General features: G+C 39.3%; 1 protein-coding gene across 3 annotated transcripts in view; it reads right to left on the bottom strand.

Moving 5' to 3' along the window:
- TMTC2 (transmembrane O-mannosyltransferase targeting cadherins 2) overlaps nucleotides 1–26,655 on the bottom strand; it is an 804,716-nt gene that overhangs the window by 379,770 nt on the left and 398,291 nt on the right. For 2 of the 3 annotated variants that reach the window (XM_059080819.2, XM_067009831.1), the window contains exon 13: nucleotides 18,779–21,423. The exons of the other annotated variant lie outside the window; for it this stretch is intronic. In XM_059080819.2, the coding sequence (XP_058936802.1) occupies nucleotides 21,244–21,423 (180 nt within the window). In that variant the 3' untranslated portion in view covers nucleotides 18,779–21,243. Of the gene's footprint in view, nucleotides 1–18,778; nucleotides 21,424–26,655 lie in introns of those variants that run through there. 3 annotated transcript variants of the gene reach the window in all.

Here is a 26,655-nt window from a genome sequence, read left to right as displayed (position 1 = left end):
GCTCTCAAGATACCGTGGTGGTCAGATATAATTAGCACGAAACAGAGAGGCTTCACCTAAAAAAATGTCATCTATGTTTTTGGTTCAATGGATATTCAATTGGCTGAGAATTATTTTAGCAGGATCGCACATTTTCAAAGACAAGAAACTGAAAAGGAGAGATTGTTCATAGACCCCAGTCTGTCTCTAAATAACAGGGTCCTTCTCCCCACTCTAGCATCTCTTCCAAAAAGGAAGTATTTCTAAACCAAAATTTCAACATTCATAAGGACTTATTCTTATACGTTATTCAATTGTTTTGAACTTCCAATTTCTATGCTCTCCCAGCCACTGACTGTTCCTGTTGATTTTTACTTTGGACACTACAGGAAGCAAAAGAGGGGTAATATTTGAGGTAATATAGAGGGTTGATACACTCAGGGGAGCTCATTACTATGCCATTATATTTTGTATATAGAAGCTTTCTTCTGAGGAAGTAAAGAATCTTAATTTCAAATAGGAAGTCAGCTTTGCAGTTGCCCTGTGAAACTGGCAAATTATATTGAAACAGGCAGACATCTTCTAGCGAGTGCTGGGATTGTAACAGAAGGTAGTTAGGTGACTTGGGTTTGTGTTTGTGTCTGTCACTTGCTAGCACTTTAGACTTCAGATTTCTCTGTTTTCATATCCTCTTCATAACTACAAGTTACGGCCATGAAGAGGAATAGAATAGCATATGTGTATAATAACGTATATGAATAATATATACACATTATTTTATATATGAATATTTATATATTATATATATTCATATATAAAATAAGGTATATCATATAAATAAAATAATGTGTACATAAATAATATATATAAATATATATATAATAATGTGGATACATTCCATATATATTCAGACGTTCTCTATGAATGATAAAAATACTGTGTAAAGATATTTTTAACATTATTGTTGTCAGTAACCTCTCCCCTCTCTTCAGAGAAGTTGAGAGAAAGGAATGGTAAGATGCCATCCACGGGTATCCTTGTACCCTGCCCCAGATGGTTTTCACCACTGCTGCTTCCCTCCTGCACACCCCCCAAGGAGATAAAGGAAAAGATGTACACTCTTCCCTGTGCTTGGTCAGCTACATGCTTTGTATCCCGATCATGAGGATGGCAGCTACTGTGGTGGTGATAAATAGTAGTCCAGCCGGCTGAAGTAGGTTTGCAGCTGGCTTCCCAAGAGAAACCTTCTCTCAGCCTGGCAGAGGGGAAACGGCATAAGTTTTATAGTCAGACAAGCTCATTTTCTAATCATGGTTTATCTCTTATCTACCACCAGTTGAATCCTGGGCAGTTACTCAATCCTTGTAATTCTTGTAATCTTGATTCCCTCCTACTAGATTAAAAAGAACTGAACTACCTTTTTAGGATATTGTAAGGCTTAAGTAAGAAATCAAAGTGAAGCTTCTGATGCAGTTTTGATCACTAAATAGGTCTTTAATACATGCTATATCCTGTCTTTATTCCATCTTCAATTCTTTTTCTATTCTTCTGGCAGCATTCAAGAAGCTATCAGGACCATTCATTGCAGACTCCTTCTCTCTGAACCAGTATTCCTCAGCCCATCCCCCCAAAACCAGCATCTCCCCTAGAAAAAGTGTTTGGTTTTTCTTCCTATAAACTTCAATGACATTCATTGAAAAAGTTATCCTTTTGTCATAATTTCTTGTGATCCAAAGTAGCTTTCCAATTAAGTCTTTATTAGGATTATTCTTGTATTTTGCAAAAGAGACGATGGGAGAAAGCATCTCCCATAAGAGCTAAAGAGCTCTTACGTGATTTTCCTTTACACCGCAGCATTTTGGTTTATAAATTTTTGTCTCAAACTTAGTTTCATTTGAAACCAAGGAAAGCTTTTCATCTGCAGCCTGTTTTTTTATAAGGATTTACAAAAGTTTATAGTCAGTTTTGCTGTCAGTTTGCATTTATTTTTCTTGAGATCCCTAGTGGTTATGTCAAGAATATAATTGCTTGGGTGATTCACAGATAAATTTTTCTAGCAAACACTGATAAAAGAGTAATGGTTATTAAAATTTCATATGATAAAGAGTTAATTCAAAGAATCTGAATTTGAAACTATATGAGACCTTCAAGATCACTTGCTTCGCTTCGATACCTTATTTTTAAACAGCTACCATGATAGAACATTTGCAAATGTCATGGTGTGTTCTACTAAAAGCATCGCATATTGTCTGAATTCCACATGATTTCCCTTTAACAGATGAAAAAGTTGAGGATCTGAAAGGTTTACTAAATTTTCCAAGGTCAGGTGGCAGAGAAAGATCTAGGCACTGCTGATTCTTAACCTTGGCTCTTTTCACTAAGCAATGATTATTGTTTTATGTGAGAGGAAACTGAAACCGAGGGCTCGTCATTGATTGGGAGGGGGTGACGGAGCTGGGATGAGACATCTCGGCTCTTGAATACCCAATTTAGTCTGCATTTTGACCTTATCACCCATTAAGATATTATGAGATGGGCTTCCATCATATTTTTCTTGAGGGTTTTCATTTATATTGAGGAATTAAACACAAACAGGGTTCCCTGACTTTCTACTTTGTCTCAGTTTTCCATTTGTGTTCATGTTTTCTTTCTCATAATTCTCCACTTCTAATTCCATTGTATTATTTCTTTTCATTACATAGGGCCTTTTAAATCTTCTCTATAACTTAAGGGATAGGTAAGGAATGAATGAATGAAGTATAAATAGCCCTATAGAGAAGTGAAAAATGCATGAGCAAATGAAATAGTTTAGGGCTCTAAAAAATGTGATGTTTTGAATATAAATGATGCTTCTTCTCTTCTCTGCCCTATACTTCACTCTCCTCTATATGTTAAAGCATCATAGTCCACTGCATGTCCTGGAGAAGTACAGCCAGGCTGAGGTCCACAAGAAGTAACCAGGAACACTTTGGGAACTTTTACAGCAATTGCGTGAACCACCTTGATTTGCTCAGGCCTTTTCACCCACCGCTTGGTTAGATCCAGGTTCCGATTTAGGGCTCTTTACGCTGGCTTTTGATTCTACCTCCAGTGCTTGGACTTGATGGCTGAGTAAGTCTGACTCTCCGGGCTTGGGTCTTCCCAGCTTTTCCAGGCCTTGGCTGAAGCATTCTACTAGAGCCTCGTTCTCCTTTCTCTTTCAGGATCCATTCCTCTCCTGGCCTAGCCCCCAGGTCTCAAAATCCTGCTCTCTGCTCAATGGAAATGTGTTCAAGCCAAGACTGTTGGTCTTTGTTCATCAGACATATTTCTCCAAGGCAGTGATGAATTTATCCATGTCTTTCCAACATTATATGGTCTCCTCAGCATAATAAACATTAACACAATGCAAAGCACAATTTTTAAAAATCCAGGAGGTTGGTAAAGAATGTGGCCATAAAGTAAAATGAAAGTCTTTACATGAGCAGTAACTTTGATGTGGGTGTAATAGACATAGCTAACCACTTGATCACACAGCACCAGGGATCATCTCCAATTCAAGGGGAAAAGAAGTAGAAGTATATTGTGCCACCTATCTTACCTCCCAAATGCTCATGGTGCCCACTCCTGCTACACCACCTTTTCTCTCTCAGCCTGTATCTATGGCCTCACGGGGAGTTCCCTACATTCAGTTGACAGAGGAAGAGAATCCTGGTTTACAGATGGTTCTGCACAATATGCAGGAACCTCCTAGAATTGGATGCTGCAGGATCACAGTTCCTCACTGGGACATCCCTGAAGGACAGTGGTGAAGGGAAATCCTCGCTGAGGGCAGGGCTTCAGGCAGTGTACCCGGATGTTCACTTGGCTTGGAAAGATAATTAGCCAGACATGCAGTTATATACCAATTCATGGACTATGGCCAATGGTTTGGCTGGATGGTCAGGAAGGAATATGATTGGAAAACTGATGACAAAGAAATTTGGGGAAAATTGATGACAAATATTTGGATAGACCTCTCTGAGTGGGCAAAAATGTGAAGATATTTGTGTCCCACGTGAATGCTCACCGAAAGGTGACTCAGCAAAGGAACATTTTGATAATTAAGTGGAAAAAATGACCTATTTTGTGGCTATGAATCACCCTCTTTCCCCAGCCACCTCTGTCCTCACCTAATGGGCTCATGAACAAAGTGGCCATGGTGGCAAGGATAAAAGTCATGTATGGTGTAAGCAACATGGACTTCCACTCACCAAAGCCAAGCTGGCTATGGCCTTGCTGAGTGCCCAATCTGCCAGCCGCAAAAGACCAACACCGAGTCCCCCATATGGCACCATTCCTCAGGGTGATCAGCCAGCTACCTGTAGCAGGTGGACCATATTGGATGGCTTGCATCATAATAAGGGCAGCATTTTTTTCTTATTGGAATACACACTTACTTTGGATATGGATTTACTGTCCCTGAAATGCTTCTGCAAAACCACCATCCATGGACTTATAGAATGCCTTATCTACTGTCATGTTTTACATTGCTTCTTATCAAGGAACTCAATTCACAGCAAGTGAAGATTGGCAACGGGCCCAGGCTCATGTAATTCACTGATTATCCTGAATCAGCTGGTTTGATAACTGGTGAAATGGCCTTTTTTTTTTTTTTTTTCACTGTTGTGGCCTCTCCCATTGCCTAGCTGCTCCGCGGCATGTGAGATCCTCCCGGACCGGGGCACGAACCCATGTCCCCTGCAACGGCAGGTGGACTCTCAACCACTGCGCCGCCAGGGAAGCCCTTGAAATGGCCTTTTGAAGACTGAGTTACAGTGAAAGCTAGATGGCAATACCTTGCAGGACTGCAGCCAAGTTCTCCAGAAGGCTGTATATGCTCAGAATCAGCATCCAATATATGGTGCTGCCTCTCCAATAGCCAGGATTCATGAGCCCAGGAATCAAAGGGTAAAAATGGGAAATTCACTACACATCATTACTTCTAGTGACCCACTGGCAAAGTTTTTGGTTCCTGTTCTCTTGACATTATGCCCTACCAGCCTAGAGGTCTTATCCAGAGAGAAGAATGTTTTTACCAGGAGACACAATAATTCCATTGAACTGGAAGTTAAGACTGCCACCTGGCCACTTTATACTCCTTATGCCTCTGAATCAACAGGCAAAGAAGGGAATTATGGTGTTGGCTGGGGTGATTGACCCTGACTATCAAGGGAAATTGGACTATTATTCTATAATGGAGGTAAGGAAGAGCATGTCTAGAATACAGGAGACCCTGTAGGGCATCTCTTACTATTACCATGCTCTGTGATTAAGATCAATGGAAAACTTCAACAACCTAATCCAGGCAGCACTACTAATGGCTCAGAAGCTTCAGGAATGAAGATTTGGGTCACTCCACCAGGTAAAGAATCACGACCAGCTGAGGTACTTGCTGAAGGCAAAGAAAATACAGAATCGGTAGTAGAAGAAGATAGGCATAATCATCGGCTACAACCATGTGACCAGTTACAGAAACATGGATTGTACTGTCATGAGTATTTCCTCCTTATTTTGGTATGGATATTTGTGTGTGTGTGTGTGTGTGTGTGTGTGTGTGTGAGTATACAACTTGTGATGGCTAATTTTACATGTCAGCTTGACTGGGCTATGGGGTGTTCAGACATTTGGACAAACATTATCCTGGATGTGTCTCTGAGGGTGTTTCTGCACGAGATTAACATTTGAATTATAGACTGAGTAAAACACAGTGCCCTCCCATGGGTGAACTTCATCCAATCCACTGAGTGTCTGAATAGAACAAAAGGTTGAGTAAGGGAGAATTTGCTTTCTCTGCCCGACTGTCTTCAAGCTGGGACATAACTATTCTGCTGCCTTTGGACCCAGACTCAGACTGGAACTTACACCTTTCACACTCCTGGTTCTTGGACTTGAACTCAGACTTGGACTGGAACTGTATTGTTCCAGCTGATGGTATTATCAGCTCCCCTAAGTCTCCAGAAGATCTTGGGACTTCTCAGCTTCCACAATCTTGTGAGCCAATTCTCCTCATGAGCCAATATATCCTATTCATTCTAGTTCTGTTTCTTGGGAGAACTCTAACATACCTGTTCAACACTTAATCACTACTTGTCACTTTAAATAAAATTATTTGTGAGATCATTTATGGTCTGACTACATGTCCCCTGAGTGTATTACAATAGTAACAGGTATTGTTAGTATTATTACAATGTAGTAATTACCAAACTACACACTACAGCAACAGTAATGACATCCAACTGTTGTTTTACACCTAAGAAAATGCCAGGCACTGTTTTTAGTACTTTATATGTATTAATTCATGCAATCCCTACAACAAACCTGTGAGTTAGATTTCATTATGTTTCGAATTTACAAATAAGGAAACTGAGGCACAGAGAGGTTAATTAACATACTCAACTATTGGGTTGGCCAAAATTTTCTGTAATGTCTTACAGAAAAACCCGAACGAACATTTTGGCCAGCCACATTCATGCTGCAGCCTGGGCTTGAAACACAGCAGGCTGGACCTAGATCTCTATCGTGCAAACTGTAGCTTATATTATTTTGCTTTGGAATTCCATAATGGAGGGCAGTAGTCTTCACACTATATTCTCTGCACCTAATACATCAGAAAAGTAGCTTGAAAGTATAGTAGTAAGTAAGTAAGTAAGTAGTATCCTGGAACTAGACCTACTGGACATGAATCCCAGTCCTAACCCAATAACTTTTAACTGTGTGATTGGAGGCAAGTTACTTAACCGTTCTGTGCCTCAGGTTTTTCACCAGGATTTTTGTTACAATTAAATAAACCAACACTTATAAAGTGCTTAGAACAGTATTTGGCATTTAGTAAGTACTCAGTATATGTTAGCTTTTCTAATGATGCTGGTTTTATTCATCAATTTATCCGTTCCCACCACCCAGTAAAAGGCATATAATAGAGACTCAATAGCTATCTGATAAATTAAAGAATATATTTGTTTTACTCCACATTGCATTCTTCTATCTGACAACAGTACTGCCCACTTTCCTTCCATTCACCCCTTCATCACCCATAATGTATGAGGCACTGTGCTAGAGGCTAGGGTGACAGAGCGAATAAGACATGATGTTGCCCTTGAGGCACTTGGAGCTGAGTACATAAACTGACATAATACACAGAATATGGTGTCATGAGTGGAATAACATTCTAACCTGAACCTTATGGGAGGACAGAGGGTGGAACATCTCTCTAACTGGGAGGGAGGGGGAGGGGGCTACCACCAGCGGCAATGTAAACGACCTTCTGCTGTGAGCTACTTGTAGTAACTAAGGGAAATAGACTGTTCTCATAACCATTTCCCCAAATATCAAGATAATGCTGCTGAGGACACTGGTTTGTTAGGATGAGCAAATTCAGGTGTGACCTTACCGGTGGAAAGATTAGACGGCTACCTACCTCCTGCCTATTGAACGGATGCCAGGACGGGTCTCCTGGCCCTCACAACTCTTCTTATGCAACTGAGACCAACTAGGTTCTAGGCCTAAAGGAAAGAAAGAGGGCACGTCAGTCAGAAAGGCATTTGCCTGCTAGTGACTAAATGCCCAGTGAAGACTGCCTTACAGACGGGGGTGATTCTTCTCACAAAACAGGAAGTCTGGCAATAAGCAGGTATTGGCCTTGATTCAGCTGCTTAACAATTTTATCAGGAACTCAGGTCTTTTCCTTTCCTCTAAGGTGCTGGCTTTGGCTTTTATATTCATCACCCCAAGGTTGCAAGACGGCTGCTCTCACCTTCAGATTTCACTTTCCTATTCAAGACCTGAAGGGGCAGTTAACATGCCAGCCTTTTATGAAGAAAGCAAAGCCTTTCCAGAATTCTGCCTAGCAGACCTCTGCTTGCATTTCATTGACACATGGGCACTGCCAGCTGGACTGGAGCCTGGAAAAGCCAGAGACAGTACTATCACAATTCGCTTAGACGAGGGGTTGGTAAACGTTTTCTGTAACAGGCCAGATGTAAATATTTTAGGCTTTGTAGCCCATACAGTCTCTGCTGTAATCACCCCATCCTGCCATTCTAGCCACCTTAGACAATCTATAAATGACTGAGTGCTGCTGTATTCCAGTAGCACTTTATTTATGGACATGGAAATTTGACATAACTCTCACATATGATGAAATATTATTCTTTTGATTTTTTTCAACCATTCAAAAATGTACAAAACAATCTGAGCTCACAGGCTGTATAAAAACAGATGGCGGGCCTGATTTGGTCCAGGAGACCATAGTTTGCTGACCTCTGGCTTGGACCCATGATAACCCATCAACCGGATCTGGGCAAAAATCTATGACAAAGTTGGTGTTCTAATAGTTGAACTATTAGAGAAATGACTACTGGATAGGGAACTAACAATGCTGCAATAAAGGGTAGCTTTAATTTTCTCTATGAAATAGGATGTATATAAAGTATCTTCTGTATGATGAGGACATATTTTAGTTCCTTTCACTTTCCTCCATTTTCATTTAAAATTCTTTCTTATTCATAAAGGCCTTTTCTCTGCTCCATGAAAACAGCTGTTATCCAGACTCTGATTTTTAAAGAATTAATATCAGGAAAGTTTTGTTTTTTTGGGGGGGTATCTATCTTTCAGTCAACAAGGGATTGATTACTTCCTGTTGCTGCTCTTTAACGGACAGCTAAAGAGCCCTAAAATTTATGAACTAGAAACTCTATTTAAGTTTCAAAAATGTTTCACAGTTTTCTTCCTGGCTTCCAGTGGTGAGGGAAATACAAATGGAAACCTAGCATAGAGAGAGATTTCTTGCATTCTACTTTTGCCCAATCTCATTATACATTCTCCACTTATAAGAGAGAAGAAAAAAAAAAGATTTGTAACAAGCAAAAAATAGGCGCCCTCTTTATATATTTAATTACAAAGGCAATTTCCTTTATAGCCTACTTACAGTAATACCTCTTCACATGTTGCCAAAAGTATCACAACTTGTTTATTCAAAGGTTATGTGTGAATGAGCTTTTTGATATTAATCAAGTAATTTGCTAGCATTGCTGGGAAAAGGAAAAAGCTTTATCCTGAAAAATGAAACAGCCCATTAATCATGTTCATTCTATTGAAGACAATTATGGAGAGACAGAGGGCAAACAGACCCTTCAGATAAGAAATTGCTAAACTGATGAAACTTTTAATAGGGTTTGGCATAGACTTCTGCATAGAAAGTGATGAAGTAAACTAACTTTAATCAATTTACAAATTCGATATATCAGGTATTTATGGATTCCAAAGTTACCGCTTGTTATTAACCGAAAAAACCCCAAAGAATATGCCAAGTTCAAGAGCAAAATTCTTGCATATGGACTTTTTTGTTGGTGTTCATTTGTTATCTCCAGTTAAAGTTAAAAGATGAAACAGAATATGCCTGTCCTTAAACATCTGTCTCATTTTTTTGGTTCCCTCAGCACCACACTCTTTGTAGGTTTGAGACTGGGTCTCCATCCATCAAAATTAAATTCTACAGTAGGAGGCGTTTAAAACTATTTGTATAACTATAGCTGAATAGATAAGGTTGCAAGATAAGGGATATGAAAAATAACTTTGTTCTGGGGCAATATGGTACATTAGGAGGGGTCTTTTTCTTTTTTTTTTTTTTTTTTCGCGGAACGCGGGCCTCTCACTGCTATGGCCTCTCCCCTTGCGGAGCACAGGCTCCAGACGCGCAGGCTCAGCAGCCATGGCCCACGGGCCCAGCCGCTCCGCGGCATGTGGTATCTTCCCAGACTGGGGCACGAACCCGTGTCCCCTGCAGCGGCAGGCGGACTCCCAACCACTGCGCCACCAGGGAAGCCCAGGAGGGGTCTTTTTCTGACATGATGAATTGCAACAGTCCATTTAGTCAAACACCAACAAAGAGTTAAGTTTTATAAGCCAGGCATTATCTGAGTTAGTTAATGACATTAAAGCAAATTGAGAGAAAAGAGAAAAAGTTTCCATAATATTGTCAATTATTTCCTCAATTCGTTTGCAAACTTCATTGTTACTAAAATTAAAAAATTTTTAAAATGGTATGATGTTAGCCATCAGGGAAATGCAAATAAATAGCACGATGAGATACCACTTCCCACCCAGTAGGATTGTTATAATGAAAAAAAAAGAACATATCAAGCATTGATGAGGACATGGAGATGTTAGACTCTCATATATTGCTGATGGGAATGTAAAGTGGGGCAGCCACTGTGGAAGACAGTTTGGCAGTTGCTCAAAAAACTAAATGCAGAATGGTCCTATGACCCTACAGCTTTACTCCTATGTATCTATCCAAAAGAATTGAAAACACATGTTCACATGAAAGCTGTACATAAATGTTCATAGCAGCACTAATCATAATATCCCAAAAGTGGAAACAACCCAGTTTTTGTAAAATGGTGTGATAGAACCTAGTCCTAAAGAAATTTTCAAATATTTAAAAAATTCTAGGTAAATCATCATCTTTGATCATTTCGAGTATACTTTTAAAAAAATTTTGTTTATTTACTTATTTGTTATACAGCAGGTTCTTATTAGTTATCTATTTTATACATATTGTGTATATATGTCAATCCCAATCTCCCAATTCATTACACCACCACCACCCCCTTCTCCCATTTCGAGTACACTTTTATAAGATCATGTAGTGGAGAAAAAAATATATTAACAGCAGATGTCAGAGTCACCTGGTAAGGGAGGAACTGACTTTGATTAGAGCAGGAGTTGTTTTTTTTTTTTTTTTTTGCGGTACGCGGGCCTCTCACTGCTCTGGCCCCTCCAGTCGCAGAGCACAGGCTCTGGACGTGCCGGCCCAGCGGCCATGGCTCACGCGGCCAGGCATGTGGGATCCTCCCGGACCGGGGCACGAACAGGTGTCCCCTGCATCGGCAGGCGGAGTCTCAACCACTGTGCCACCAGGCAAGCCCAGAGCAGGAGTTTTGAACTCAAATGCCTCTAGAGGCTGAGCAGAGGCGGGGTGGGCATGAGGGTGGGGTGGGGGGGACCGTGACACACCTGCGAGTAAAGTCCTATCTGAATGGAACAGCAGCTGCCCACAGAGATGTGGTCCCAGTCGCCAGGTATTTTGTATTTCAAGGAAAACCAGAAACCCAAGTTTTTAATTTTTTTCAAAACTCTAGATTCCTAAATATTTGTTCACACTTTAAAAAACATGTGTGGAGGCTAAATTCAGCCTATAGGCTGCCAGTTTTCAAACTCTGTTTTACGAAAAACACCTGGATAATCAGCTTTCCTTATAGGAGGACAGGTCTGGAGGCGTCTGCATAAGCAGGTAACGGGAGTTTTGAGATTAGGATGAGCACAGGATAGAGCACCCCCGAGAGGGGACTGAAACCCACGGAGAGAGGTCATCAGTGAGTAATCCCACTTGCCGGGAGAGGCTAGAGAAATACAGAAAACAAGGATGTTTGTATTCAATTTTAAGTTATTTGATTAAAACCACTGTGCCACCCAAACCCTTAAAGCTGGCCACATACACAAATGCAAATGGTTTTAGGGGAAATCAGAAAAGAGTCTGCTCTGAATGGCAGAGCAGTAAGAAGAAAAAGCCAAGAGAGAAGAGTGGAAGCCGAGGCTCAGAGCCTCAGGATGTGAGAGGCAGGTATTCACAAGAACTAGAGAACTGCACCAAACATTCTATAGAAGATGGGGAGGCCAAACATAGGCTGAGCTCAGCTGACGCCTGAATTGCAGGAGAAAGCTGCAATTGGTACACTTTAATTAGAAGCAATTCATGCCAACCCCCCACTACTGACAAGTACAGAAAGAGAACAGAGTGACTGGAAAAAAGCTAACTTATTTTTGTGACCCATGTATTCTTGTTGTACAATTGAATGATCCTCTCCTCCTCTTTCTACCCTCTCACCATGTAGGGATGTAGGTGGAATTGGCCTCTAGCTTTCAGTGAAAGTCTTTCAGATGGAAACACGCCTCAATCACATCTGATCCTCAGAGACTAAGGGAATAATGGTGTATTGATTGCGTCCATACCCATCAATGCCCACCCAGGATTGAGACTAAAGTCATAAAATTAGGAGAGAGAAAGACCTGCTTTTGTACTGAACGTGATCTTGAGTGAGTCATACGGCCATTCTAAGCTTCTGAATCCTCATCTGGAGTTTGGATTTGAGGGTAATTATGATTCTCTTGTCTACTTTGTCAAATTGTTTTCAAGAGCTAAGTATAAAAATAATATGAAGCCTTTTGAAAACTGCAAAACGCTCTGCATGCAAAAAAGATAATTACAACAGGAACACAATCTTGAGAGTGAAAAAATGAAATAATTAACTCTCTTCATTCAGATTTATATCTATGGGAAGGACCCCACTGACCTGCGATTCCAAGGAGCAAGTCGAATGCTATGTGTGGCATATAACATCACCCGGGGAGCTAAAGCCAATGGAGAAAGGTGATATAATTGGGGTGCTCCAGTGGTCACCTCATCCAGTGCTTCCTGTATTAGAGAATTCGTATTGCTTAATCATTTGGTTAATGTCTCCAAGATGAAATACGTTTAAAACAAAGAAATTTAAAAGTCATTTTGGCAATTTCTCTTATCCTGAAAATGGAGAGCAACAAATCTACATTTGCCATGTCTTCTCATGATCTGAGTGGTATTTCTTTTCCAGAATGAGGACAGGAAAGTGCCCTAGATAAAGGAGTGATTCAGCTTGGTTGTTGACAGGCACAGAGGAGAGCGTGAAGAGATACGCCAAGGTGTTTACAACAGTAGCTTAAGAAGTGCCTGCCCTCATCTCCTTTGGACTCTTGCTTGCCTGGATTTAAATTGCTCACTGAAGGACAAAAGCTTTGATCTCACTTTATTTCCTCCGCTAATCAAAACATTTCAAAGTATGTGTCAATCCTCATGACTTCCTCTCCTGGAGGATCAAATGAACACTTATGTTTGAACTCAAGTTTAGTTGTAGATTTTCCAGCCACATAGTGAGTGAGTCAGAGTGTGACTGTGTGTGTGTGGGTGTACATGGATGTGTGTGCAAGCACATGTGTGTGTGTGTGTATAACAGAGAGAAAGAAGGTGGACAAGGTTGGTGAAAGGGAATCACACAGATTAGTCAATGATCATAAAGACTTGTAGCAAATGTATTTACTGTTGTTACACTGCAACAGGGAAATGGCATGTTATTCATATTTTATAATTATTCTCTGGCCTATAAAAAGCTTTCATCTAGCTAGTGCACTCCAAATAGAAGAGCCTCAAGTAAAATAAAGGATAAAACGCTAGCCAGGGGCTTCCCTGATGGTGCAGTGGTTAAGAATCCTCCTGCCAATGCAGGGGACATGGGTTTGAGCCCTGGTCTGGGAAGATCCCACATGCCGTGGAGGAACTAAGCCCACACGCCACAACTACTGAGCCTGTGAGCCACAACTACAGAGCCCAAGTGCCACAACTACTGAAGCCCGCACGCCTAGAGCCTGTGCTCTGCAACAAGCCACCCAATGAGAAGCCCACGCACTGCAATGAAGAGTAGCCCCCGCTCGCCACAACTAGAGAAAAGCCTGCGTGCAGCAACAAAGACCCAACGCAGCCAAAAATTTAAAGATTAAAAAAAAAAAGCTAGCCAGTTTCGTCATGAAGGGTCACGTCCAATTTGGTTATGTCTACTGAAATCTTGCACATTGTGCCTGCTGAAATCACTAATGAACTTTGGATCACTGATCCATCATGGCCAGGTCAGAAGAAATAACCAAGCAGTGTCATCAGATGACAGGAATGGATCTTTGGAAATGGTTTCATCGACCCTAATGCTTCTCTGTACCACTTTTACTTAGACCAGCTGTGTTTTGTTAGGCATGGTTCATAAATTTATCCTAAAATGAAGAGTTCATGTCTTAAATCAGGGACCCTCACTGAGTTTAGTGATTAGAAGTTTCAGGTAGTAATATCTTCCACGTATGCAATCCATAAAGAATCCATGAGCAAACCTTTGCTGGTGAGCTTTGTGTCTACTCTCTCCTCCAAAGAAGAGATGTTTCACAAACTCTAGATGGTTGGCATTGAGCCATGTAGGATGTAACCTGTAGCTAGGACTCGATATTTTACCTGCTACGTTTGATCCCTGTGAATGTGTAAGCTAAGCTATGTCATGTGACTGCTATAAGCTACAGCTTCTTCATTTCAAAGTGCAGAGGTCAAACCTAATATTCTCTCCTGCTAGTGAGCAGGAGAGAATATTATAATTTTTTTAAAAATTTATTTGTTTATTTATTTTTGGCTGTGTTGGGTCTTTGTTGCTGCATGCAGGCTTTCTCTAGTTGCGGTGAGCGGGGGCTACTCTTCATTGCAGTGGGTGGGCTTCTCATTGTGGTGGCTTCTCTTGTTGCAGAGCATGGGCTCTAGGTGCGCAGGCTTCAGTATTTGTGGCATGAGGGCTCAGTAGTTGTGGCTCATGAGCTCTAGAGCACAGGCTCAGTAGTTGTGGCGTGCGGGCTTAGTTGCTCTGCGGCATGTGGGTTCATGTTGCTGTTATGATTTCCATGAATATCACTTTGTGGCCACTTGAGTAATAGTAGCAGACTAACATCTTTAGCATCATTCACAGAGCAAAATTTTGGAATGAATACAAGTCCAAGCAAAAATTAGTTCTATAAACATAAGTGACAAAAAATTAACTGATAAAGTTTCTTGACTCACATTATAGAAAGATATGCTTTGCCAGTATAATCACATTTTATTAATATCATCAGTAGGGAATTGGGAGAATAGACCCAATGGGATATAATAAAACCTAATATTGATGTACCCTTCTCTATCATTTAATGCAAAATTATTCAATTGAAACTTAATAGAATACTATGTATTAACAGCTAAATACTTGGTGGTATAGGACAGATTTCTAAAAAGATACTTTAAAATATCATAATTCCAGTGAAATTTCCCAAACAGCCATCATCACAAAGTATAGGCAAAGGAACATTTACAGAATAATAGTCTATTGCAAAGGAAACAAAATATCCAGACATTAAGCATAACATTTTTTAAATAACACAAAAAGAACTAAAAATGAAAACATATTGAGATTACTAATTGGCTTAATGTAATTTAATAAATTGATGTCTGCAAAATTAAAAAGCTAATTATTGCCAGAGTCAATATGGCCATTACTTGCTAAATGAGATTAGAAAAGGGCCTACATTAAAATCAAAGGTAGGGACTTCCCTGGTGGCACAGTGGTTAAGAATCCGCCTGCCAATGCAGGGGACAGGGGTTCGATCCCTAGTCTGGGAAGATCCCACATGCCGTGGAGCAACTAAGCCTGTGCACCACAACTACTGAGCCTGCGCTCTAGAGCCCGTGCGCCACAACTACTGAAGCCTGTGCACCACAACTACTGAAGCCTGTGTGCCTAGAGCCCGTGCTCTGCAACAAGAGAAGCCACCGCAATGAGAAGCCCGCATGCCACAACGAAGAGCAGCCCCCGCTCTCCGCAACTAGAGAAAGCCCGCGCGCAGCAACGAAGACCCAATGTAGCCAAAAATAAATAAATAAATAAATTAAAAAAAAATAAAAGGTAATCATTTATTTCTATTCCTCACACACAAACTCACCCCTCTCCTCCCTCACCAATTCTGATTCTCTGGTAGCAAATGATCTTTTACACAATACTAGAGGAGTGTCCAGCTGAAAAAAACAAGGCATTTTAATTCTTTTATGACATTTTTAGTATTTTTGGAAAGAAATTACTTTGCTGATTTCTCTCTCAATATGTTTTTTAAACTTTCATTATAGTCTCTAGCTGCTCAATGATGTTGCCAAGAGAAAGTTCTCAGAGGAGTTATTTTGAGTCTTCTGGGATGGAAAAGAAAGATACATGATAGAAAATTATTAGAAAAAGTGCTTCTAGGAGTCTTGAGCTATTACTGAAATATAGAACTCTATTCTCTCCATCTGACTTGAGAATGGCTGATAGCTTTGTCTTGAATGAGGGATATTCCTGTCAAATCCAAAGGATGTAGGAGAGAAATTAAATATATTTCAAATCAGAATAGACAGACAGTTCTAGACTAAACTTCAAATTGGTTGAACATTTTTCCAACCTCTCCTGTGGTTGTTCTGTCCATTCTCTTCTTTGTTAAATGTTTTCCCCCCTATAATACAGTGGCTCAATCTTGGCAGGTTATGAAGCAACCAAAAAGGACACAAACTGTTCCAATCAAATTCTCTTCTTCTACAACAAAAACTTAATTATTTCTAATGGCAATTAACTGTCCATTTCCCATGTGCCCATCCTTTCTCTCTCCACCTTGGCTTTCTCAAAAATGTAGAGCTTGAAGGTCAAATAGAGACACATTGTGGCTAATGTATAATCAATAATAATCATTAATTTGTAGTAGTTATAATAAGGGTTGCTGATATCATCAGATTTTCTGTGTACAGAAAAGATGACATAGTTTTGTTTTATTGGTGACCTATAGAAAAATGTTAATATCCCAAGCAGGGCCAAATTCCCTACTTCAACCACTGTTCTGATAAAAATGGCCATATTTAGAAGACCCCGATTCTCTAGTTCTGATCCTGGAGAAAAGCATGACTCTATTCTGCTGAGAGACATGGGTACAGCACATTCAGGAGTCAGTTATAAGGAAAGCTTGAGTTGTTGTTGAGTAGAACATAAAATACAGTAGACAAGGTAAAAAAACTGACAGAGAATTCGATTATCTTGTTAAAATGTTTATATAATAACAAAATTATACATTGCCTAATTCCTTGAGTATAGGATAAAATTTAGCTATAAGGATTTTATTTTATGCCAAACACCCTGTGGATGTGTGAGGTTATGTTCCAGCTTCACAGTTAAGGAAACCAGGGCTCAGAGGTATGAAATAACCTGTCCATGTCCCAAAGCTAGCAAGCAGCAAGCCTGTCCCCATGCTGCCCTATGCTCACATGTCCTGTGTCATGAGAGCACTCAGGCAGTGAACCTGAGTCCGGAGGTGGTTTCTCCACCCCCTTTGGTATTTCTCTAGCTATTCCATCTCCCACAAATCACCTTCTCTACCTCTCTTACTACAGATTGATCATGAAGATGAAAGGAGGTTGCTATGGTGTGGATATTTACATTCCACCAAAACTCATATGTTGAATACCTAACACCCATAGGTGATGGTATTAGGAGGTGATTAGGTCATGAGGGCAGAGCCCTCATGAATGGAACTAATGCCCTTATACTCTCACCCCTTCCATCATGTGAGGGGGCACAGGAAGTCTGCTACCTGGAAGAGGGCCCTCACTCGACTATACTGGCACCCTAATCTTAGACTTCCAGCCTTCAGAACTGTAAGAAACAAATTTCTGTTATTTATAAACTACCCAGCTTGTGGTGTTTTGTTATAGCTATCCAGACAGACTAGACAGGTAAGGCATGAAAAACATCTGAACAATTTAGACTGTGAGAGCCAAACAAGACTTCAGTGAACATGTAACTAAAGCCATTTACTTTCCACCTGAGGAGTATAAGGTCCCCAAGGTAAGTGATTTAACCAAGTTCCCAAAACTAGTTAGTGGCAGTTATACAACAGGCTACAGAAATGTTAGATATTAAGTTGTCTTAGTATATGAAATAATTGCATAACTGATTCTATTCTAAAATCAGGGTAGAGTTTTACCTTGGATTGAGGCACTACGCTCTGAAACCAGTGAAGGCAGGGGCCACGTCTTTCTTTTCTCACATTGTTTTTCTAGCCTGGCACACTGTTGAGTAGAACATAAAATAGACCATAAATGAAAATTACATCTACTATTTGCTCATGATCAACATGATATTTTTGAAAATCACTTTCTAAAAAGTTGAGATTTGGGGATCCAATGACTTTTCATTTGATGCTTTCACAAATGAAAGTGATGACAGTTTTCACATAGCATACATTTCCAGTACAAAGAAAGGAAATGCATCTAAGGCTTGGTTATTCTCCTACAAGGGAAAAACTGGGTTTCTGTGGATAATTTACGAATTGTAATCATTCCAATTCATTTCTATGTACCTTTGGAATATGATTTTTCACTTAATTTAAGTATTATTTCCAATACTATAGAATTTGCTTCGTACTATTTAACACTCAACTCAGTTTAATGAAGGGGTATTGCTAGAAAACTTGGCTTAAGCATTGGAACCGCCACAAGCTGAAATGGCAATGCAACCAGGGTAACTTTTTTATATTTAGTTTTGTAGTGGAGAAAGGTGCGTACCAGGATTTTAACCTTCTTCCAGTGTGATTTTGGGTGGTCTTCCTGCAGAATGCAATCAGAGAAGACTTTGAATTGGCTTTCATTCCCTCTGCCACTTCACCACATATTGATTGACCTCTTGATGTTGTTATTCCATAGAGATTTGAGATGTATTTTGCCCCCTGGGGGTACTGCTGGAATTTGAAGCTTCTTGTTCACTTGAAATTTCTGTAAAGTTTTTCTCTTAAGTTTTCCAAAACATGCCCCCAACTTCTTACAACTGCTCTCTGATGTTATTGTGTTAGTTCATTGTCTACTTCCAAAGAGTGGAGTGAAGAGCTTTTGTTTAGCAAGTAAATCGTGGACCAAATGAAAAAGTTCCAAATATGTGAGACAACTTGATGAGGTCATTAAATAAAACCTAAAGGAATCTTCAAAGTTAATATCTAAAATGGTGTTTGGGAAAAGTTTCTGGAGATTTCCAGCTTTCTCATCGGTCTGTTAAAATCCAGGACAGTATAAGTGTTGTTGCTGTAGACGATTTTAAAAAGGCTTATAAACGTATTTGTTATCAATGCTTTATTGTTGAAAACAAAATCGAAATTCTCTGGCACATAAAACAGTTATTTCTACAAAAGGAAAGCCTACAAATCTTGATAATTTATACAAACAACAGTTTCTCAAAAAATAAAATTTTAATTTAGTAAACTTGTGCTCTATATTTTTAGCACTGTCTGCAATAATCCACCATAAATCCCTGAGCGGAGACATTTTTTGACCATGTTCTATAGACCCCCTCAACCCTCCCCCCAAGTTGGTCAGTTACTAAGCCCAGCCCTGTAGTGAAAGGTGTCAGGGACATTTAGTTGTTAATGATCCATGCATTTTATGACACAGGCCCAATTATTAATGCTACTTGGGAATTGGGTCAACATGAAGTGCCTCTGCTGTGCCATCAGCGAACCTACCAAGAACCAAGTGTGTGAAAAGAAGAACAATAACAATAAAAAGACACAAAATGTTAAGACTAGGAAGTCATCATAGGTCAATAACTATTTAAATAAATAAAAATGTTAGACACTGAATTCACCTCTATATCCTTATATTAAATTCCTTCTTTCCTTTAATTCTTTTTTTGCAATTGCCAATGTACTAGAAGATGAAAAATATACTTCAACCCATGCTTTTGGTTTGACCACGTGTTTGTTGTTAAACATTAAATATCATTCTGAAAACACAGTGATTTCATTATAATTTAACTTTTGGCCCTTCAATGAAATGTTTACCAAATAATATACACATTAGGAGGGCCTTCTTTTAATGCCATCAACAAATCTCACTATGTTGCCCTTCTCAGCAAAACACTAATGCCATAGGAACACTACTTTAATTCTTTATCCCACCTTATTCAGATATGCAGCAAAACATATAAAATATGAAGAAAACATAATATGATCTATTTGCATGTCCAGCTTCCCTGAAATGGGGACGCTGACCGTATATACACTGAATGTGAAAGGACAAGAAAAAAAGCTAATTTTAAGTTGCAAAGAACTGGTTTAATGAATCAAGTTTTGTTATTTTGCTATGGTAGAATAATAAATAAATAAATATGTTGGGTATTGTATAGCTACTTTCTCTAGGAAGAAGTTGAGAGTGGATTGTTGTTTTTACAAAGTTAATTTTTAGTAGCAAAGTTTGACTGCAAGTCAAAAAATGTTCAGTAAATGTTTCTCTCTACTTCCCTTATAGTCTTTTACTTGTGAAATTATCACTGAAGTGGTTACTAATAGGTAATGAAATAAAATGCCAAATTTGCTAGTGAAAAATAGTTTTCAACTGTGAAAAGCACTTGGCAGGAGACCTAGAATCACGTGGGCTAATGCTATAGTCTACTGCAGCTTAAAATAAGTCATTTTTTATGTCTTTTGGGAAGAACAAAGTATGATTAAAAATAATTCCTCAAAAACTTATCAGCACTGCTGTTTAGGTACCTATTAGAAAGTGATTAGCATTTCATACCAACTCTTTTCAAAATATAAAATCGTTGGCAACCATCATTATACACCCTCGCACAGACTTGATTTTTAACCCAGCAGCATCTGGAAGGCACAAAGCATCTTCCCTTTTTGTCTAATAGCTGCTGGTTAGTTATTGGAACGAGACCATTTGTTAAGCTTCCTTTTGATTTACTGCCTTAGCATGAGCGTTAACCAGGAATAGCCATTTTAAAAGGCAATTTCAAAAGCCTAAGAATTGATACAATGAATCCTCCTAGGCAGTTTTGGGAAAACGTCAGTGACGTCAAAGTAAAAAATGCCTGCCTGGAACGCATAAGGCCTCCCCAGTCCCTCCTACAACACCAGTGAGAAACATGGGTTGCTCTGTTCTGTATACCCTTTTCAGAACATGAAATGATGGTGACATCTAAATAATAAAACTTTATGTGCACTAGTCAGGAAACAAACGTAGACTCTGACAGATCCTGACACAGTATTAAAAAAAAAAAAGTTTTCTAAGTTTTAGACACTGATAAGCAGGCTGTCCCAAAGAGGGAAGACAGCAGCGTCAGGACAACCGGCCAGCTCACCAGGATTCACACGACACTTGAATCACTGCGTGTGAACACTTGACTGTAATAGTTTACCGTGGCTGAACAGAAATTCTGACTTCCTCTCACAGTGTTTAAGGAATAGTATAATTTCTAAGTTAGCTTTCAAAATTGAACAAAATTTGAAACTTAGACTCCCCTCCCCCCTTTAAGAATGCCAAAAGATCCTGTTTTAAGTGCTCTGGTTTACAGTTCTATGGGTAACAATTACATCCTGCAGAAGGTTTCCAATGTTCCTCTTTTTGGTGTTCACGGCTGTGCCCACAGCAAAGTGGATACTCCCAGAAGTGGCAGTGACCTCAGCGACCTCTGCCCCCTGTCTTGAAGTCCAAACTAGCTCTTGTCATAGCACTGCTGGGAAGTTCTGTTCGTTAATGAAGCTGGCTTTCAAATATGGAGGAGGATGAGATACGGCCCTCCTGTGTCAAGTCTTGGAAGTCTTCAAGCCTTGCTTTTCCATGATGTTCCAGAGTTTGCGGAGATTGGACTGCGTGATGATGTCATCCGGCTTGAGCTGCAGCGCCCGCAGGTAGTTGGCCTCGGCCTTCTGGAGTCGTCCATTGAGGTGCAGGATGGCTCCCAAGTTCATCAGAGCAGCCGGATACTGGAACCAGAGAGAGGAAGGAAAACGATTAAGAGGCCATGGGAAGCTTTCCTTCATGGAAGACAAAAATCTTCATCCATTTATGCAAATGGCTCCCTTATGTCTGGAGGCATTTTATGGAAGCAACGTAGCAATTTATACAAATAGATAAAACAGGAAGGGAAAAAATGGTTTTCAAACAGCTGCTGTGTACTTTGTGCTTTAAAGAGGGCAGGCAGTTAGGGAAATAGCTTTTTCTTTAATGAGAAAGTATAGGTTACCTATGGAGACCTAGTAACCTAGTTACACTCTACTTTCCTAAAAAAAAAAGTTAAACGGGATACAATTTTAGATGGAAAGAATTGAACTTTTTTTCAACTCAATGCCAAGAAATAAAAAATTAAGTGGGAAAAGTTAACAAACCTATGCCTACCCATTCTTTGCTTTCTCTCCTTAGCAATATTCTAGGCCATTTCTGCAAACATATATAAATAAGTAAAATATATTGTTAAATTTTACTGATGTTTTTCAGGGTGAAAACCCTGAAAAAAATTTAAATGTAACCGCTAAAATGCTTTCCAAATTTAACTCATGTAGTTTAATGAGATAAAGTTCTAATTTTTAAGTCAAACAGCTTTTAAACTTGTAATGGTCGATGTTTACAATCAATATAGCAATATAGTATGTAGCACTAGTTTAATACAAGGGTTTCCATCCCCAAATTCTCAAACATTAGTTAACAACAACAAGGCCTTCCCAAAGGAAATAACACTTTGCTTGTTATCTACGAATAAGGGCTGTTCTCTTCTTGTCTTGTCCCTGGAACTTTCTGGCTAACAAAGGGCAGCTGATACCTTGGCAGTTACATAAATGCATATTTCAAACATCCGATAAAACTAAAATTGTTTATGCTAAGATTATATTTTCATTTTATAGATGGTGTCAACTATTAATTGTCTTGGCAACTATGATACAGCCTAAAATAATTCACAATTATTTTTATGGTTTAGTGTTTTCACAATGCAAGCATTTTGTTCAGCTGAATTCATTTGACTCCATTCTTTACTGTAAATACAATTATTTCTGAATCAAAAACAATGCTGGGGGGAGGGATGAAGAGCTCAGAGCAAATCAGCTGGGAAAAGATGATCAGATTTGGATTTGAAGAGATCTGGATTTGAGTTCTTGCTCGACCACCGGCTGTGACCTTGGTGAGGCCGCTTAACATATCTGTGTCCCAATTCTTTCATTTATGAAACACTGAATAAACATCAACTTTTTTTGCATGTTGTTAGAAAGATAAAATGAGAAAATAAATGTAGCATAGTATTGATACATGCACATAATAAACACTCTACAAACGTCAAGTTCACTTTTTCTTGTCTCATTTTGCTTGAGGTCTAGCACATGCATGTTTATGATTTTTATGTTGTTATACATACTTTATAATTTTTATTTCAATGGCTGCATAACATGTCTCTTTGGATGTATACCGAAGTTGTCTTAAGTCTTCAACTGCTGGGTATTATTTTCCGACTCTTCTGTATCCTTTTTTCTTTTCCAAAAATAATGTTGCAAATATAAGCTATTCTTGACCTTCAAAAACCTTTGGGTCAGGATAACTCCATACTTATCAAGAAAAATACAGATGGTCAACTTCTAATTTTAAACACCAATCCAAATAAACATAGCTCTAAATTACATGAGCAGTGAATAGCTCCACATTGGAAACCTAAAATAACACCACCTACTCTGTCTTCCTAAAAGAACTTTGTTATCATACCACCCATTGTTATACTGAGTTTCTTGATGCTGGGACACTTTTCTGAATTATGTCCACTCCCAGAGCTTAGCATGACTGTCAAAAAACAGCTACTAAATTGAAGGCGAAGTGTGTTCACAGACTGCCTTACTGGAGATGCTAAGTAGATAAAATGTTCAGACTGCCTGCTATCCTGAGTGGGAAGAGAGGAAATGGGGAGGGAGAACCACGGCTGGAGACCATTCCCTACTAACCAGAAATAGAAAAGGCCCAGTGATGGGTCTGAGAGAAACCAGATGGCTCTGTGGGGTAGTGGTTATTTCTTGAAACACTTTATTATCAGGTCTGTACCTAACTATAATTGCAACTCAAGGGGATTATTAAAAACAACTCAAGAGGTTACAGAATCACACTGCCTAGGTTCCAATGCCAGTTCTACTCCAGTGACATGTGCACTTAGGAAGCACTGAGACCACAGTTTCTTCTGGAAACGGGATGAGAACAGTACTTGCTTCACAGGGTTGTTAATGAGATTGTCTTTTCCCTCTTCTTTTCTGTCTCCTCATCATCTCAAACACACAAAGTAGGATCTTCTTGTCAATATGCCTGAATGACCCCTGAGTCCAAATGCTGAGGATTTGTGAATTGGCTCTGCCTATACTAGGTTTGTAGCCTTTCTTAGGTTAAACCTGGAAAAGACAGCTGTGAAAACAGATGGTGAAGTACATACCAAGCCACATAAATAGGCTTTACTATTGTTACTAAATTGAAGCCTGGGGTCCATCTCTCTCCTTAGACTACTTTGAAGTCAACTTTCTGCTATCAAGTGATGAAAAAAAGTTAATATTATTTGAAGAAAACACAATTAGGAAGTTATATCTGTTATCAAAATGAGTTCGGAATGCTAATTATAATGGTGTTTGGAATGATTCTAATTTTGCATTATCCGTGTTAGTGTTATTCATTAAACAAAAATAATCAAGAATTGACATTATGAAGTTGATGTGGGATAACCGATCTCTTGAAAGCTCACATATACTCATTAACTGTGTCCCCTAAAGAGTCAAAATCCAAATAAACTAAAAATGTGCATATTTAAGGACATCATTCAATATTTTTAAGCAGCTATAGATTTCTACATTCAGATGAAACATTTTGGTTTAGATATGTCTATTTTAATAGAGTAAAAAAAAAGTTTTTTAAAAAAATTTTAAAAGCCTATGGACATACATTATGTAATGCTATAGCTTCTTATTTGAATAAATAGAAACTGATGAAATTTACATACTGGTGTGCTCAAAGGTGACATAAGAGTATCACTGCCTTAGGTAACTGCTTTGATAGTATCAACCAATATTATGATAAAAAATGTCATGTGTTTCTTAAACATTTATGAATAAAACTAGATATAGAAAACTTTCTTCTTATATGGTTATTTTCTCTCTTCAAAGACAAGGGCTTCTTTATCTTTTAAGCCTGTCATGTCTCTCCTCCACAGCAATGACCAGGGTAGCTTAGTGGATGCCCACTGGACTGAATGCCTTCAGGTCTTCTAGCTTTGCTACAAAAATTGCAAGGAGTAGCACTGGCATCACCTGGGAGCTTGACAGAAATGCAGAATTTCAGTTGCCACCTACTGACTCAGAATCTGAATTTCAACAAGATCTCCCAATGCTTTGTATGCTTATTAAAATTGGAGAAGCATGGTTCTAGAGGTTATTTCCAGATTCTAGATTACGTCCTTTTAGGTTTTTTTTTTTTTTTTTTTTTTTTTTTTTGTGGTACATGGGCCTCTCACTGCTGTGGCCTCTCCCGTTGCAGAGCACAGGCTCCGGACACGCAGGCCCAGCGGCCATGGCTCACGGGCCCAGCCGCTCCGCGGCATGTGGGATCTTCCCGGACCGGGGCACGAACCTGTGTCCCCTGCATCGGCAGGCAGGCTCTCAACCACTGCGCCACCAGGGAAGCCCCCTTTTAGGGTTTTTGAGATGAAGTTTCCTATAAGAAGATGAAGTTCCTACAGAACAAAAGTGTATCAGATCACATGTCTATCCTTCCATAAAGTAGAATTCTTCTCTTGGCCATGTAATTATTTAAGGTAATAAATGTTCAAATGAAGCTTTATTAACAGAAGCCATAAATGACTAAATATTGTTAGACAGAAGGAGAGGGAATGAAAAGCCTTTTCATATGAGCATGTAAAGGTTTCTAAACAGATTTAAAGACTACCTCACTATATAACTGAAATGCAAGAAGTCCAGGTGACTGACTGGCTGTCTGATTACATAGTGGTGTCATTGCTCTCTGCCAGCTATGACTCATGGACTGGGGAACAGAAACCCAACCACATCTGCTGATGTCTTCCCTCACACACATCCTCTTTTATTAAAGACAGCCGATGAAATTTTCAGCATGTTAACAAAGGCAGTCAAGCAGCTTGCAACCCAGTAACGTGGGGCTTGTGGCTCCTCACAGACTAGAAAGGAAAACCAGACCTTTCTCGTTGCCTTGAAGAGGACAGATGCTTTACATCAAAGGGGCTGACTAACAGCCATAATGAGGCAACGAATGATGTCTTTTCCAAGTCTCTAGGGAATTATGGCTTTATTGTTACTTTACTGTGGTCTTTGGCTTACTTCTCTAACATTGGAGGCAATAAGCAAAATTAAAATTAATATATATGTAGATGTATATTGGGATGGGGTACAGCAAAGGTTAAGATTATGAAGGCCTTATTCTAATCTAATGCCCTTGAGGCTCGCAAGGAACCCAGCTGATCACACAGCACTGGAACACAGAATCATCTTCCTAGCCTTTGCTTATTACATAGTCTTGGAAAGATATCTATGGAAGAGGAATAGTGAGACCATAAAGGGATTTAAGATTGGGAATCCATGTTTCTACTGGGAACAGGACTAAAATATAGAACTTTGAACAGAAGACGTGGGTGAGGCCTAGGAAAAGGAAAAGAAGGACTTGGTTGAAATGTTCTGGAGTTGTAAACCCACACAGTAACTGGCCTCTCTGTATCCCATTAGTCCCTGAGACCACTTCCCTTTTCTGAAAATAAATCAACAGGCAAGAGAAGCTATGAAAAAGATGAAGACAGAGATAACAGACCAATAGCTCTAGTTTTATAAATATATCAATTTTCACTCAAAGTGTTGCTGAAATTATCCATATAGTTGTACATTTACTGTTGTAAGAACTAAATAACTTTTAAGAAAGAATGTCTAAAGTTAGCCTTACCCAGCTGTTACTCAGTTAATACACTACACATTTGGGGGATGTTTTCAAGATAACCACCTTTAACTTCCCTTCGGAATTTGCAAACTTAAATGAGTTTGCACAGTCTGAAGTTTTTAATGGTTTCTCACTCTTTTTCAAATAGTTACCCTATAACTTAATGAAGGCTGTCTACTGCCAATTTAATTTCACTGGAGCAGTAACTGTACATGATGCTTAAAAATGAATGGTATAAACTTTAAAGA

This window comes from Kogia breviceps, chromosome 12 (genome assembly GCF_026419965.1).
Source record: "Kogia breviceps isolate mKogBre1 chromosome 12, mKogBre1 haplotype 1, whole genome shotgun sequence".
NCBI classification, from domain to species: Eukaryota; Metazoa; Chordata; class Mammalia; order Artiodactyla; family Physeteridae; genus Kogia; species Kogia breviceps.
The sequence above is the reverse complement of the archived record's forward strand: the minus strand, read 5'-3'. Positions and strand labels throughout refer to the sequence as shown.